The 15,977-nt window shown below is 38.9% G+C and overlaps 1 protein-coding gene across 1 annotated transcript in view; it reads left to right on the top strand.

The window, feature by feature from the left end:
* The window catches only part of PRMT3 (protein arginine methyltransferase 3), a 119,761-nt gene that overhangs the window by 100,289 nt on the left and 3,495 nt on the right, over positions 1 to 15,977 (top strand). Inside the window, exons 13-14 of the mRNA XM_090032862.1 lie at positions 678 to 728; positions 923 to 1,010. Coding sequence (XP_089888988.1) covers positions 678 to 728; positions 923 to 1,010 — 139 coding nt within the window. The remainder of the gene's footprint in view (positions 1 to 677; positions 729 to 922; positions 1,011 to 15,977) is intronic.

Below are 15,977 nucleotides of genomic sequence, written 5' to 3'. Positions count from 1 at the left end.
TTATAAATTTTCTATATATAAAATCTAATTAATGGGGATCATCTTGTAGTCAGGGTCATCTTCTAGTTGAGTAAATACAGTAATCAGATGAGCCCAGGTTCACGCTGGTCTCTGCCCGGACAATTCCACACCTTTGCTGCTCAGTATCTCTGCAAGGTGGTAACCACTTGTATATAAATTAGTTTTTAAATTGAGTGCAACTCAGTTACGCAAAAGTTTGGTGGGGGAGGGTGCCTTGAGTCCAAAAAGGTTGAAAACCACTAGTGTAGAAGAGTGAAGAGTTTTTTGCTTTTAAATGGGGTCCTACAAAAAAAGAGCATGTCATTAATACCATTAAGTGGTTATATGTATTTTTTTTTAAAGCATCAACTGAATAGATAAACCAAAATTAATTAAATACAGCTCTAAGGAAGCAGTAGAAATATAAATCTAGAAATGAATTCAAGAATTGTCTCAACCCCATGCTTTTTATTCCTCCTCTGATACTTACTTGTTGGAATTTCATCTATTAGTTTCAATACTTCTCTAGAGAAATGGAAAAGGGAAAGTTACTCTCTTTTTTTTTTAACATAAAAGACTAAAAGGTCTATCATTTTACGATAGACTATGTCCAGAATGATTGTCACTGTTGTTGTACTTGTTCTTTGTTCATGGTTTGTATTTTCCTTTTATTATAGGCAGTTGCAGGTTACTTCGATATATTTTTTGAGAAGAACTGTCACAACAGGGTAAGTACTTGAGGTTGTACATTCAAAATTAATTATATAAGATGTATATTTTTCATTTTGTTGCCCCAAGGTGTTTGAAAACTGGGCTATTTTGCTGTTGCAAGCATTTAAAGTGCGTGTTTTATGTAATAGATTTATGTAGCGTGATATTAAAAATGTACTTCATCAGAGGATTTTGAACTCTGTCAATGCAGGTCTTGTTTTCGACTGGTCCCAGGAGTACCAAAACACACTGGAAACAAACTGTTTTTCTTCTTGAGAATCCAATTTCTGTAAAAATAGGTATGTACTATTTAAAGCAAGATTTTTTTTTAATACAGCATTGACTGTGTGTTTTGTTTTGTTACTGTTGAATTTATATCAAAATAACTGTTAAAAGTTGAAAGTGGCTATAGAATGAGTTCTTGAAGCTATACTTTACATAATTTCCATTTTAATGCGTGTAGGAACCAGAAAATGTGTGTGTTGTATTTTTATACTATATAACCATTACTTGTTTTTATTAGAAAAATGTTCATATTTCTACAAGTATGGATTTTTCTTTTTTTCTGTGGAAATATAATGTTATAGTAGCTGACATTGGAGTGGTCTTCTTTTGGTTAAATATTGCAATCTTGCACATGACAATAGTATGTATATTTAAATTATTATTAGTTTATTATATAGTTTTCTGGAATGTACCTCCAAAGTATGCTTACATTGATCTTGATCCAGCCCATGACTACATTTTGTTGTTACTGAAGTATTACCATTGTGTTTAATTTAATAGAAAACAATTCCAAAGAACTTGCAATCAACACTTTCCATTGGATGCTCTTCACTTGTGCCTTGTCTGAATACACTAAGCTGTAGCAATTCCATCATAAAATGAGATTGATCTTGAATTTCAAAATGAGCAAATTTGTTATCAGTAAAGATGAACCAAAACTCAGGTGAACTATTATAGTAGAGAGTTGAAAGTTTAAATAGTGCTAATAAAAACACTACTCAATTCTACTATACATGTTTGAAGTATTGTTCAAATAAAATCAATCTTCAGGATGCATCCCTGAATTGGTGGTTAAAAATTGTCCAACTCTACAGATGGAGAAATAGAGACAATAAACAGAATTGCCATGGAGTACAGTGCGTTTGTGCTAGACCTTGGCTTATGATTAAGAAAGTCTTGATATTTATTGCCATGCTTGGTCTGCTGAGGGTAACTTCTTTTCTTTTTCCTTTTAAAGTGGCATTTAATATCAAAATAGAAATTATTAAATTTTATATAATGAGGAAAAAAAATCTTATCTCCTTTATACTTTTACATAAACAGATGTCTAAATGTTTTCTCTTTTGCTTGTTTTGTTACTGCTAGAATTTGGTCTCAACTAATATGTGAAGGAAGACTAGTTACTTTTCTGCTCCCTTTCTGCTCACCCCAGCCCATATGCTTACCTTGAAACCCTTTTTTGAAACCTTTTTCTAATTGTAAAAACTTCTTGACCCTCACTCAGAAGAACTTATAATTAAAAGAATAGATGAACACGGTTGGGGGTACAATGAACAAGTAAAGTAAATATTGCGGTGGTTACAAACGTGGGTTTCACATTTTTCCCTTGTAGGTATGGTTTCAGTTAGGGGGAGAGTAGGTAAAACAAACGGAGTAATGAGGCTAAGGATAGGTTAAAAGCTGCTGCTCCTCACATTAAAAAAAATAGTGGGGGAAGGAGGGAGGGTTGTGAGAGTAGTTATAAAAAGAGGCTGAGGAGAAGAGATGGGAAAGTCCTACAAGGAGTGGGTTAGAGCAGGTGGACAAAGCCGAGGCTGTGAATGCCTAGTCAAAAGTATAGAAAATATCACCACGTTTTAAGTTCCTTGTTAAAACTGGTCCCTGTTAAAACTGCTGCTTTTTCTGTTCCCAGCAGGTATAGTCTCTGGCTGGCTGCTTCCTGCAGGGTTTTTTTTGCAAGGGTTCAGATTTCCTGAAATCATTGCATTATTTGCAATCTGAATTTAAAAAAAAAGAAAGAAAAATCACAGGATGTCATGCCAAAGTACATCTTGTGATGGCTTGCTGATGCGGATTATCATGTTCCATTTCTGTGTAACCCCTCCTTGCCACTGCACATCTACAGATATCCCAAGACTCTTAGATAGTTTTGGGCTGGTTCCAAAGCCACTTACCCTTCCATACATTGTCATTGTAATTAAAAAAAAAAAGGTCTTCCTCCCTCTTCCTTTTAGAGGACCAAAGAAGTAAAAGTTACTTGGAGCAAAGCTAGGATTGTTAGGAGAATGGAGAAGAACCTAATGTGTGGTTTTCAGTTGTTTCTCTGTGTGAGAGTATGGTTGTATATGGTAATACTCCTTTTATCAGTTTTCTGAAGCCCTTGCTTTGAATGTCAGGCTCCAGGTTCTCACTGAGCAAGTTGTAATAATTTATTCACAGCAAACAACTTGCTTTAGAAGTCAGTTGCAAGGATGTCATTAATGACCCACAGAACCATCAGACTAATTTCATTGCCACACTCACCCTCTGCAGGATTTTTAAGGCAGTTGAGATGTACAGCTGTTGTTTTTATAGCTGTGTAGGGACACATGAGATCTTCAGAGGCACAGTACTTTTGTGTGGTTTGTTAGTTATTTCCTCTTAAAATTACATTTCAATTGAGGTGCCCTGGGTTTTTGACTGGCACTCATCCTTATCGTGTCTTTGCATGTGTTTATATTTGCTTTAACACAACTGATTTGATTTGTTTCCTGAGGTAGTCCAAGTTGAGATCCGCTAAACTACATAAGGTTGAACAGCATTGAACATGCAGGGAAATTGTTTTGTAAAGTCCAGTGACATTTGTCAAAATATGCACATTGTTTATTGTTACATAGATCAGTTCACACTTACTAACCTCCTGCAATTACTAAAAGATTTGCCTAACCCACCTCATTTAATAGGTGCAGTGACTTTCTAAAATCAGTTTACAGGATTTGGCATATTCTGACACAGTGGTCACAAGACTAATCTTATATCAGTTCTTTCCTAGCTTTTCATTTTCTTCTCATTTCACTCTCTTCCTCATCTTCCTTTCTGCTTCTGTTTTCTATGTTGGCTTCCTTCCCTTTATATTGCTCCCTTTAGCCCTCTTTCCTCGGTCTGTTTCATACCTTTTTAGGTTCCTCCTCAATGTTTAGCTCTGAGTAATCCCACCTCCTTTTCCTCCAGGTAATACTGCACCTTTCCTTCCTCCAGTTCAGGGTCACGGTTTTTAATTTGGCTTATAAATTTATTGAGCTAGTTCATAGTACAGTTCAATCTTTTCCCCCTTTCTGTGGTTATTGTCAAAGTCTGTTGGTTCTTTCCTTAGAGTTCCAAAAATCTATTCCCCTCTATACCTAATCACTTGAAGCTGAGGTTTCTTTGTCAGCTAATTTATCAGCACTTCCTTTTCATATCTCTTACTCAGTCCACATAAGACTTTCTATTTCAACTAGGAGTCACAGTTTTCCCTGTAGAAGCCACAAGTGTACAGATGCTCAGGATTTTTCTTTCAGAGCAAAAATTGCTACTCCTTGAGAAAAATAACCTGGGAACAACCAGGGTTAAATCATTCCTGGGACAGCAAATATCTGTACACTTTTCCTTCTGAAAGAAGCTGCAGCACAGTCCTCAAGCATGGCAGTATGGCTTCTCCCTTCACCCCCCTCTAGCCACTACCCTACTTCCCTCTGGGAGATGGTCTGTCATTTGGGCTGGACTCTGCTGCTGTAGCTGAGTAGGGAGCAGAATATGCCCCCTTCACAATCCTCAGATTATGCTGTAGGGAAATGAAGGTTGGCCCTGAGCAGTCTGGGTCAGCCAATCAGGACTGCCCTATGAATTGCTGCCCTGTCTCTCCAGGCAGACTGAGGGAGCCTACAGAACACTGAGATCTGTGCACAGAGGCCCCCTTGCAAGCTCTCTTCCTTTCTGGGGCTCAGCCTCCAAGTGTCTGCTCAGGTGTCTCTGGGTAAGCTTTTTCTACCAAGAAAACTAACCTGGGAAATTCTCCAAATCACTTAAACATGTGTACATGGCCTCAACCTCTAAAAGATGTTCTCTCTCAAATCTTTTTTCATGCTATTTTGACACTGTTGGAGAGTACAGGAAATGGACTCTTGTCTGTGAAAGCTTGTGCCTCTCTGAATGAGTTTGTCTCTTAGGTAGCATCTTGCCCTTCCTTCTGCCACTCTCCCTTTGCCAGCTCTGTTTCCCATGCTTATCTTCCAGTATCTGCAAAACTTTATCCTGGTCTTTCCCAACTCTTGTTTCTTTGCTTTCCTTCCCAGTGCTTTTATTCCTTGTAGTTCACCAATTCTAGCACCAGTAGTGCCATTTTCATGGTATGAAGAAGTGAACCCCACTCTCTGTGCTCAGGGCCCATGGGCTGCAAGATACTGGTTCACAGGCTTCCATCTAGCTGCCACTCCCTAGCAATTGTTTCGGTTTCAGAGGCAGCCAGGGTCTCTGGACCCCCTCTCCCTCCAGCTTCCTCTTTCCTGCCCCAGAGACTGGTGCTGTGCAGTGCAACACAGCCTGAGGTGCCTGAGAAACGTGATGTAGCCTTTGGTTGGGGAGCTTAGGGTGAGGTAGGGTGTCCAGGTGCACAGCAGCTGAAGGGGAGCTCAGTACAGCAGGGAGATGCACACATGGTGCAGCTGTGAGGGGGGTGCAAGTCAACAGGGAGACATGTAGTATGTGGACCCTGAGGCAAATGGACACGTTGGCCCCAACCACTTAAAAGTTGGAGAGCCCTGGTTTAAATGATGTGCAAAGTTCCCTTGGTGACATTTTGCTGTCTGTGTTTTATAAGGATCTAGAAGCTTGTGACAGAGGTCAAGTAAATCAATTCCCTATTCTATACTGGGACTTTTAAAAATAATCAGTTTACAAGCTTGGCAGAACTCCATGTTCCTTGTAGACCTTTTGTTTCTAAATAAAATTATCATAAAATGAGATCCCAATCCTCTATCAGAAATAAGTAGCAGCTCTTTTTTTAAGTTGTCTGGCATCAGTATAAGGCTCTGGTTGCATTATTATGTTTACTGGCTAAAATATATTGACTGCTATGAGATATTTAAGTATGTTGATCATTTAACATGAAATGATCTGCATTATGCCATTGCAAGATCATTACATTGCTCTGCACTATAGAGTAGTTAAATCCTTCCCTGGATTCTCGTGCCTGTTTTTATAGTCTCAAATTAGACATATGTTTTTGGTCCTAAAGGAACATTAGTTCTTGACCAGTAATACTAACCGTGACTAGACTGCTTAATCAGGTAGAAGTAGGGAAAAACCCACCCCTTTCTGTATATGGAAGACTGGAAAACGTTGTCTTTAGGAAAATGGGACACATGTAAGTTTTTTGTTCTGGCTTGAAAGATCTTGAGGCCAGGAAATGCAGCAGTAGTAAGGCAGGCTCTTTAAATTACTTTCATCTGATAGGCAGGCACTGTAACTTCTCTTACTAGGCATGATTCAGGATCTGAATCTGATGTGTAATGAAGCTAAGCAAAGCATCAGTCTGCTGGTTTTGTTTTTAATACTAAAAAATGTAGAAAAATGGAAGAAACTACAGGAAGAGGTCAACTGACTTTACTGAGAAGAAAAATATTTCATCCAGTATTAAGGATGCCATATGTTGGATCCCCTGCCGCTGCCAGGCAAACTTCCCATAGCCACCCCCTAAAAAGCTTACACATTTCTCTCTCATGTTTCCATAAATAAATAGGAATTTGTATTTCCCCTCGTTAACGATCCAACCAAAAAAGTAAAATATCCATCTGCTATTCTGCATCTCCACAAACATTACATTCAATATAAAATATCCTGGCTTCCCTCATTTGATTCAAGCATGGACATTTGCTAAATAAATCTAACTATTCTAAAAATAATCTTAAAGTCTCTACATTTGTGTTCTTTCCCTCTGCCCCCCACCCCAGTAACTATGCATTAAGGTAGACCAAACTGGGGGGGGAGGGGCAGGGGGAGGGAGAAACTTTACCACCAAATTCTATTAGCGATAAAACAGCACATTGTCGTCATTTTATGTTCCTGATATTGCCTTGCAAAGGAAATAAAACCTTAATGTTATTGTTTTCCACAAATGCTAAAAAAGGCTGAGCAAAGCAAATCTGAAGTAGAACTCTTAGGACTAAACCCCACTAAAATCTCTGATTACCATTTCGACTCCGTAGCATGTATCATTAGTATGTAGCTGTTTGCAAACTAACACACTTTAACATGTTAATTTATTTACTCAAAGATTTATTAAATAAGGAATAGAAAAGTGGCATTGGCCCAGTCAATCTTCCTGGATGTTTTGATTTTTAAACTGAAATATTTCTGCATTCCATTTATAATCCCTGGAGGATTTAAGTTCCTAACTGAGATTTTGATTTTGATTCTTCCTGCCTTCAGTTGTAACTAAATGTTCTCTTACCATAGGACTTGTCTGCTGGCAAGTGAAATACTGTAATTTAACCTTTTTAAAGCTAATATTCCTTAAAATTTAGACATTAAGGTAACCACACCCATGAGGTTACTGATACCTGGACCTTTTATTTATATTCGGTCTTCCCATTCATTAAGAATTAAGCAGTAGAATGCTGGAATCTTTTGCAAAGCAGGTATCTGGTGTGAAAGAACTCCATCCCAGCCCCCTCTTTTGGGTTGTCTGTCTCCCTCTCCCTGCCCATGTGTCTGTCAGCCCGGTTGTTGGGAACCACCTGGTTGCCTAGGGGATCACCTGGTAAGTGGGAAGTTCCCTCTCCCCATGGCCAGGTCTATTGTTAAAATTCCTGCCTTTGGCCTGGGAGGACGGTCCTAAGACAGCAGTCCCTCCTCGGGGCGGGGGGGGGGTGTTGACAGGTTGACATTTTTTTTAACGCGCTGTCCAGCATCAGTGAGGCTCAGAAAATACCTGATGTTTGTTGGGTCCAGGTGGTGAGGTCAGAAAGGTTATAAAGAGGGTCCCTCCATCTTGGGAGGGAGAGAGATGTTTTAGGCCACAGCCAGCAAGCCATGCAGCCTCCAGAGCAAGCTCAGTCAGTCTCTGAATGAACTTGTGAGTAACTTACCTGAATCTTAGGATGAAGTGATCTAGAAGCATGTCAAAAGGCTATCAAGCCTCTTTAGTTTGCTCAGCGTTTTTCTTTTGGTACTTCTCTGACCTGTACCCCTCCCCATGCGTACCCTCTCCAATCAGTAAAGCTATCTGTTACCAAGCCTTGCTGTACCTGCTTGAGAGGAATTAGGGAAGCCTTTTAGCTTTGTTTTGCCCAGCTGACTAAGGGAAGCTATTGCTAATCAACCAGGCTATAAGAAGCACTCCAGAATCCCACAGTGAGTTAAGCACCCACAAGGTCTATGAGGCCTCTGTACCCCAAGGGGTCTGAGTCCTGATAAAGTCCAGACCCCGGGTGGTGGCATCAGTTATCCCAGGCTTGCAGATGTGCTCCAGGAAGGGGGTCAGCCAGATGTACGTACCCCCAGGGAGGCACTCAAAGCTTATTTTTTTGTCGGACGCAGTGAGGTAGGTTTCTTGGTTTAGGAACACCCCCCTACTGTGTTGCCACATCTGCCATATTTTATAGCACTTGTTTCAGGATCTGGCATTCAAATTTTTATTTAGGCTTTTTGGAAACCTTGAGCCCACAAGTTTAAGCATTAGGGAAGAGCTCTTCTCATAGCTAATTCATGCTGCTACAACATGAAAGGAGCCTTCGATTCAAACAGAAGGAGTTCACTGTTGCCCAGGCTCTCTTCATGACCAAGTTACACTCTTCTGTGTGGCCTGTTTTGTAGGATCCAGGTGGGTGGTAAAGCTGTAGCGTGTAGCACGGCAGGGATTCCAGGCAGCAATGCTGACTTTGGCAGCTAGGGAAAGGGTAGTGTAACTAATGGGCTGTTCATACTACACAATGTCAGGATACCCAAGCCACCTCTAAAGAACTGGCAGGGGTTCCAGAAGCATTCTTGCTTTGAGAAGCAAGGTAAAATTAGTTATCAAGAAGCTTCCCATCATTATAACTGTTCTTCTTCTGGTTAACTGAACTAACTTGAAAGCTTCAGGGAAATAGCAGTCTAGACCATTCCTCTTAGGTTCACTTAAATTGCATTTTTGACGGTCACAAAGGTTCATATGCACTTTTAACAAATATTTTCATTTATTTAATACCTAATTTGATTTTACATTTTCTGGCAGATTTTCTAAGCACCTGCCCATAGATTTCGTATGTTCTGCTGTTGTTTTATGTACTAGTTATTGGAATGTGCATCTGTTTCTGTGGCTTTTTAGCTTTAAATACACACAAGAAATAATTGATTAGATTAAATAATCACATTTTTTAGTATCCATCATATGGGTAAAAAGTCAATGCTCCATATATGCAAGGAGGAATAATTTAGTTATGGCACACGTTCAGGGGGTTCACTGAAATGATACCCTCAATAAAATAGCGACCAGGACGTTGTAAACACTTAGTGCAGACCTCTGCTCAGTGTACAGCCAGTGACAAAAAGTTAGGCAAGGTTAGCGTGTGCAAAGAATGAGGGAGAATATAAAGTTTGGCCAGAAATAATGTTAGTTTTTGGTCATCCCAGTCCTAAAAGACGGGCTGATAAGGAGTCAGAAATGGTTACAAAAATGAATTGCAGAAACATTTTGATATGAATAAAGTATGTCAAAGACTATTTGCAGTTTAAATGAAAGAGAAAGCCTAATAAAGTTTACAGTAATGCCTGTTTGTCATAATATACAGACAGAATATTTAAAATTCAGGGTTGGGAAGACTTTGTATGCTGTATGACTAGGTTGTGGAGCTCAGGGCCACAAGACATTGTTAGGTCCCAAGTAGTTTTTATATAGAAACATCTCACATTGTAGGTCCTACTCAGTCTCTGTTATTGCAGGTTTCCTATTATGCAGTCCATTTTTTAATATGGCTGCCATCTGTCTTAAAAGTAGCTAGGTTTTTTGCCTCGACTTTACTAGGTGGAAGGAAGACTGCTTCAAAACCTCACAGCTCCGATTGTTAAAACCTAATTTCCAGCCTCTAGTTTATTCGTAGCCAGTTAATACCCATTGGTTTCCATATCAGCATTGTCCTTTACCTTAAAGAACTGTTCCTTTTGAGTGTTACTGCCTGAGGTATTTATAGAGAGCAGTCCTATTTCATCCCAAGCTTCATTCTGTTGGGTAAATAAGATAAGTTACTTTTGGCCTTTTTCGTTTAAGCCAGGCTCTATTTCGCTGCACCTGTTTCACTTTGAATTAATCCTTTTTTACAGTAGCTGACCAGAACTGTATGCGGTCCTCTACATGAGTTTGCATCAATTTTTGGTACCACACCATTACTACTCAATTATCCTTGGATGCTATTTGCTCTTAAAAACCCATTACACTGATTCATAGTCATCCCATGCTGTATTACTACATCTGGATTTTGGCTCTTTAATCACTTCTAACTAAAGAGCTACCAGCTTATAATAGAATTTATTGTTAGTTCCCAGCCACATGACTTCACATTTTTGTGCTGTTGAATTTAATCCCATTCATTCATTCAGTCCTCAAAATCATCTCCAGTTCTTGTGTATTGATAGTGCCGTCTTGTACTTTCAGTTTTCCAAGTGAATGTCTATTCTCCTAATCCTTAGTTGCAGTAACAGTTGCTTTAAAAAGTACTCTTGCTTCTTTTGCATGAGGGAATAAACTTCTGATTTATGGGAGTTAGTAAAAAGTTTCCTTTTTGCATAGGTTTTCCCTTAACTTCTTATTGCAGCTTTTCCTTTACATTCCCCTGAATCAGCTGATCCTAGGACCCCACAGAGATGTGATTTGGCAGGATGGATCAGTGCTTTGATCCAAAAGGATGTTTCTTCTCTTGGTGAAAGCTTCTTTAATTTTATGGGGAAAAGTACAACTTCATTTTCCCTGCTTGCTTTTGCATTTTGTGTTGATTTTTCATTAGTAGCTTGCATTACATACAAATATAACTTGCCAGTTTGTATGGGAGGAGTTGATTTCTTGCTTCAAATAGGGGGATAAAAGCTGACAATGAGTCACATAGGTATACAATTATGAATAGAAAGAGCAATCAACATATGGATTTATTTGGGGAGACGGTGGAAGACCAATAATCAGACTCTATTTTTAATGACTTATGGCCAGGGAAAGCAGAACATGTGATGACTGTATGATGGCAATTGAAGACAAAAAACTGTGTGTGAAGACTGATAGGAGTCCCCTGCTATATGACACAGTGGGGATTGAATCTTAAATGCTCTGGAGAAGAGAGGAAGTATATCCGTGTCAGTCAGATCAGTGAGATGGGTTACACCAAACGAAAGAGTTGAGGCTGAGGGCCCAGCACTAAAAGAGGTGTGGTCAGAAGCAAATTTGTCCTGTGTATTCATGACAGCATTATACAGATATAAAGGGAAATCATGGTTCTTTACATGAGTAGATTGCTTTGCATATAATTAGATCAAGACCAGGAGTGTTACCAGTGACTATATGCAGCTCCATATATGTCATTTTACCTGTTAAGGTGCGTCATTATAGAAGTGGGGACACTTATGCTGTGGTAACAAGTTCTTGCTGTTTGACTCTTCTGCAGTATATATTTTTGTTGTAGTTGAAAAAAAAATTCAGGGCTGTCCAAGAGATGAATAAAAATGCTGGAACAGGATTATAATTGATTCAATTTTGTCCTACTCATACTGCAGTGTTACTATATGGTTTACTTGCATCCAGCTTAAGCATGATAAAAGCAAGGTGATGCAGCTCAGTCCTGGAAAGTGCTTCCTATGATGCTTTCTGGACAACAGAACTATTTAAGCAAAATCAGTCGTCTTATATCTACATCACATTGATTAATTGTTGCATGGTACCTTACTGTTACATAGCCCTTGCCTACAGAAAAGACTCCATAATGGTAGATTTAATGTGGGGCACCAGAGCAGGGGGTGTAGCTGTGTGCCTCTTGACTGTGAATTAATACATTGATTGTCTTGGTCCCTTAATGCAATTAGCTGCCTTCATAAATAACTGAGGGCTCTCATGAAATACTCAGGAAGTCATGAGGGAAACATTCTTTCCCGGTACAGTTTGTTTTAGGGTTTTAATTGTTAGTTCTGATATTTAAAAAAATGCTGGTATGATGCCTTTAAAGGATTTTTATATTAAAAGATCTTAAATTTAAAGTCTTTTTCAATAGATATTAGTATGTAATTAGTATCTATTGAAAAACACTCTGAACTTTAAGGCTTTTTCAAACCAGTTAAAATTGCCTAGCAGTTGATAGAAACCTCCTAATTTTGCATTATAGTATGTTAGATGTCCTTGTGAAGATGAGAAGTTGTTTAAAAATCCCTTTACTTTTGAGATCTGCCTATTTAGACCCGAGTTCACATGTTCATTCAGGTTAATCTGGACCTTGTTCTTGGAAACTGACATTGACTGATCATTTTAAGAAACGATTTACATTAATATATTTTTCCTGTGTTTTGCTTCACAAGATTTCTTCATTTCATGTAACCTGTGATTCCATTTAGGTTTGTGTACTTTTTCAAAAAAATCTGGCTGAACAAAGTATAGACAATTAATAAGTTTTCCTGGAAATTAAGGGCATTTGTTAATTAGCAGTAAAATTGCAATAGGACAAGATTTGTTACTGTATTCTTAACGGTAGGCCTGTATTGTATTTTAAAATGTTGTTGGAAAACTTTCTTAAACATAACTTTATATAGTGTCATGAAACATGTTTTCCTGCAGGCCATTACTTTAAATACAGATCTAGTGTCTGATTTGTATTTATGGAATATAAGAGAATTGTAGAGTGCTTTTTAAAACCACATATGTTTTGAACTGGCTACCAGCTTAGTTTTAAAGATGCTGATATGCTGCCTGGTTGGCTTGTAGTTTCTACTTATCCAAGGAGATCATTGAAATATTTCAGCATTTTTTCAACAAAATGGAAAAAAAAATGAAGGAAAATTATTGCAGATGTTAGCAGTCCCTTTTAGAAATAACATGAAGTAACGGCTGTTTCAGATGCTTAGTTAAACCAAAAGAAGATGGAAAAAGATAAGGTGTGGTCAATGAGACAGAGAAGAAATGAGAATTTAGTGATAGATTTGGGTGCAGAGGTCTGAAGAGCAGGAAAGAAGCAAGGCCTGCCAGAGGAGCAGCAGAATACATCATGTTCCTGCCCAGTTGTTTCTATTTTCTTTATATACCCAATAGATCCCCATATGTTTAGGCAGATTGCTTTTTGCTTTGAAGATTGGTTATCATGGTGTCTGTGTGGAAATCTTAATCTTTTAAAAATGTTTTTGAAATTTGTAATCAAGCTCTTCTAGGGTTGAACAGTTTATAACTTTGTCTGAAGTTACATTATACAGTATTGGTTTTATGCATTTGGTTTTCATATCCAGTCTTGTAAAGTGAAGAAAGTCAAATCATTTGTGATCCCTTTGCTAGGCAAGCTTCCTATTAAGAGATCAGATTTCTTCACACTTTGTAGAAAGCGTGCAGCATGCATGCACATTTCTACTTCAGAGCTGGTAGGATATTATGCACAACAAAATTCCTGCTTCCTTAAACCAAGAATATCAAGGGTGGAGGCAGTGCTGTTATATTGTACGTGTACCAAAACCAGATTGTAATGGATAGATTTAAAAGCTTCATTAAGAAAAAGTTTAAAAATCGTTACATGGCATGGTAGAGCATCAGAGAAAAGGGATTCATGATAGCCACATGAGTACATGGTTGTGGGATGATAAAGCAGTCTTAATCACTTAGTTAACCATGCAGTCTCCATTTGTCTGGGATAAAGTACATCATTTTTAATACTAGTCATAGAGTCCCACGGGAGTGCTTGCCCAAAACCTCTGGCCCTGTCTTATTTCTATGAGTTCCCTGCCCAACCAGGCATATCTCTTAGAGTTGTTGGCGGGGGAGAACCCCAGCTGCTTCTGACTCAGAGACCCCACATTCTTCATCCCCAGTCTCTTGGGATCTACCTAAATCCTGTCTCCTTTATGCTGTTCTTTTTGTTTGGTTGGTTTTTGCTATGCCTTCCCTGGTCTCCCTCCCTGCCACTGATTGGCTGAGGGGCCCTAGTGGCCCCACTGTTGCTCCTGATCGGCTGGGAGGCAAAAACTGGGGTTTTAAATATGTCACAGGTTTTGCCTGCCAGGTGGTAAGCAATAGCACTGCTGGGGCCCCTCTGCCTAGCAACATGGTGAAAAGAACAAGATTAAAGGAACCGCTGTGCAGCCCACATCCAGCACCATTTAGGTAGTAGATCCCTACATGATCTCCCTTGGCTATCTGTGGTCACAGCCCTAGGAATCATATGAGCCCTGTATTCATTCCTGCCCAGGCCAGAGGGTAGGACTAGATGCTCTGCTCATGTCCCCTCTGACGCCACTTCTGTGAATCTGTGAAGAGCTACCTTCCAGTTCAGTTCCTGATGAAGGGAGTTAACCTTCTTATAGGGAGAAGTGTATCCCAAGATCCAAGGAGCAAAACAGACAGCTCCTGTTCACTGAAGACATTTACTGAGCCAAAGCCCACCCAGCCAGAGGTGGCTATTCTGTCCATTTTGATGCCTGTCTCAATCTGCTTCCTTTTGGAATCTCCTCCAAAAGATAAGTACCAAACCCACCTGAAGCATCTGCAAGGTTATTCAATTCCCTATTGAGGCTGGAGCTCCATCTTGTCTTTGGCTCCATGCGGATGGCTCTGGAACCTAGCAAGGGCTACCTTTTTTTTCCTATGTACAAGCTAGTGAGAGAACAGCAGTGGCACACAGCATTATTACAATGTGAGCACAGTTAAAACATAAATATTGTGATAAGACCATAATCTGCCACCTTATTGTTTTTAACACCTTGATAAAGCCTGTTTAAATATTAGTGTTTCTTTGAGTGCATCAGGCATCCAAATACAAATAGCTGAAGCATCTTCTCTCCTCCTTGCATCTCCAGTGAATTTCAGTGGCAATACAGGTTTCTTGCTTTAAAGATTAGGTGGTGGTTTTAATTTGAAAAAAAAACAGGGCTTGTGGCATCATCATTTATTTTTAATATATTCTGGCATAAAGTTGTTCATATTAAAAGCTTTAACCATGTTCATGCTTTTATTACCATGAGCAATTCAGGGCTTATTCTGACAAGCTGCATAAAGGCAGGCCAAAAATATTGTGCCTACCTTCTAGTCACAATATTGGTTTTATTTTTCATTCAGATGCATTGTATCAGTTTGTAGCCATTCCATCATACTACCATTGTAAAAATATGGAATATCTATTTCTTTGTGATGAACTGAAGATAATACATTTGTTGCACATGAGTTTGAAACAGGCTCCAAAGTAATCAACCAAGAGATGCAGTATGTTGCTTGTGCTGCATCCATCCATGTATTCAAACGGTAATAATAAAAATCCAAGCAAATTTAGTAGCATGTATTAGTAAACGAATGATAAGAGAGCCCTGGTCACGTACATCCTTTGACAGGTAATCTCTTTGTATAGCAGCATGCACTCTTTACTAAGTCTCTAAATGTGCTGGTTTTGGTACATCTTTTTTTTCCACAATCAGTAGTTGGCAGGATGAACAGTTAATCAGGTGAAATGCCTACTATGTAGTTGGCAGGAAAAGCTTGAACATTGTGTCTTGGACTGCTAGGCTTTCAAAATGCAGATGTTTTGCATACACTTCCTGTTTTCAAATGTACATGTGTAGAATTTGCATGTGCAGTCCTGTCCTCATACATGTATAGAACATGCATGGAATCCACAAATTTTGTGATTTTTCTGTAGTGTCACTCCCTACTAATTACCGGGCCAGTAGGCTGCCCTGGTCTGTGTGGACAACCTGTGAGCCAGTTTATCTTGCTCTGCTCCCATTTCCCCATCCCTAAAGTACAGATTTTAAAATATACCTTTATTTGTTAAAGCATTTATGATCTATGGGTGAAAAGAGCTTATTTGAATAGTATTATTGACGATGTTTATGTTTTGCTGTCAGTACCAGTTAGCTATGCTAATTAACAACACTCAATATGGGCACTGCTTGCTTATGCTGAATTCTTAAAAATTTGGCCTCTCAAAAGTATTCGCTGATTATTAAAATAAAATTGTAGGCTTTTTTTCCGCATGTTTTGGTTAGTAATAAGTGTTACGAGTCATTTTCCCAATTATGGGTCTTTTAACTGAGGATTGCAA

The sequence above is a fragment of the Crocodylus siamensis genome, chromosome 2, assembly GCF_052110815.1.
Source record: "Crocodylus siamensis isolate JL-2025a chromosome 2, ASM5211081v1, whole genome shotgun sequence".
Taxonomy (NCBI): Eukaryota; Metazoa; Chordata; order Crocodylia; family Crocodylidae; genus Crocodylus; species Crocodylus siamensis.
This window is presented reverse-complemented; position numbering and strand designations above follow the sequence as displayed.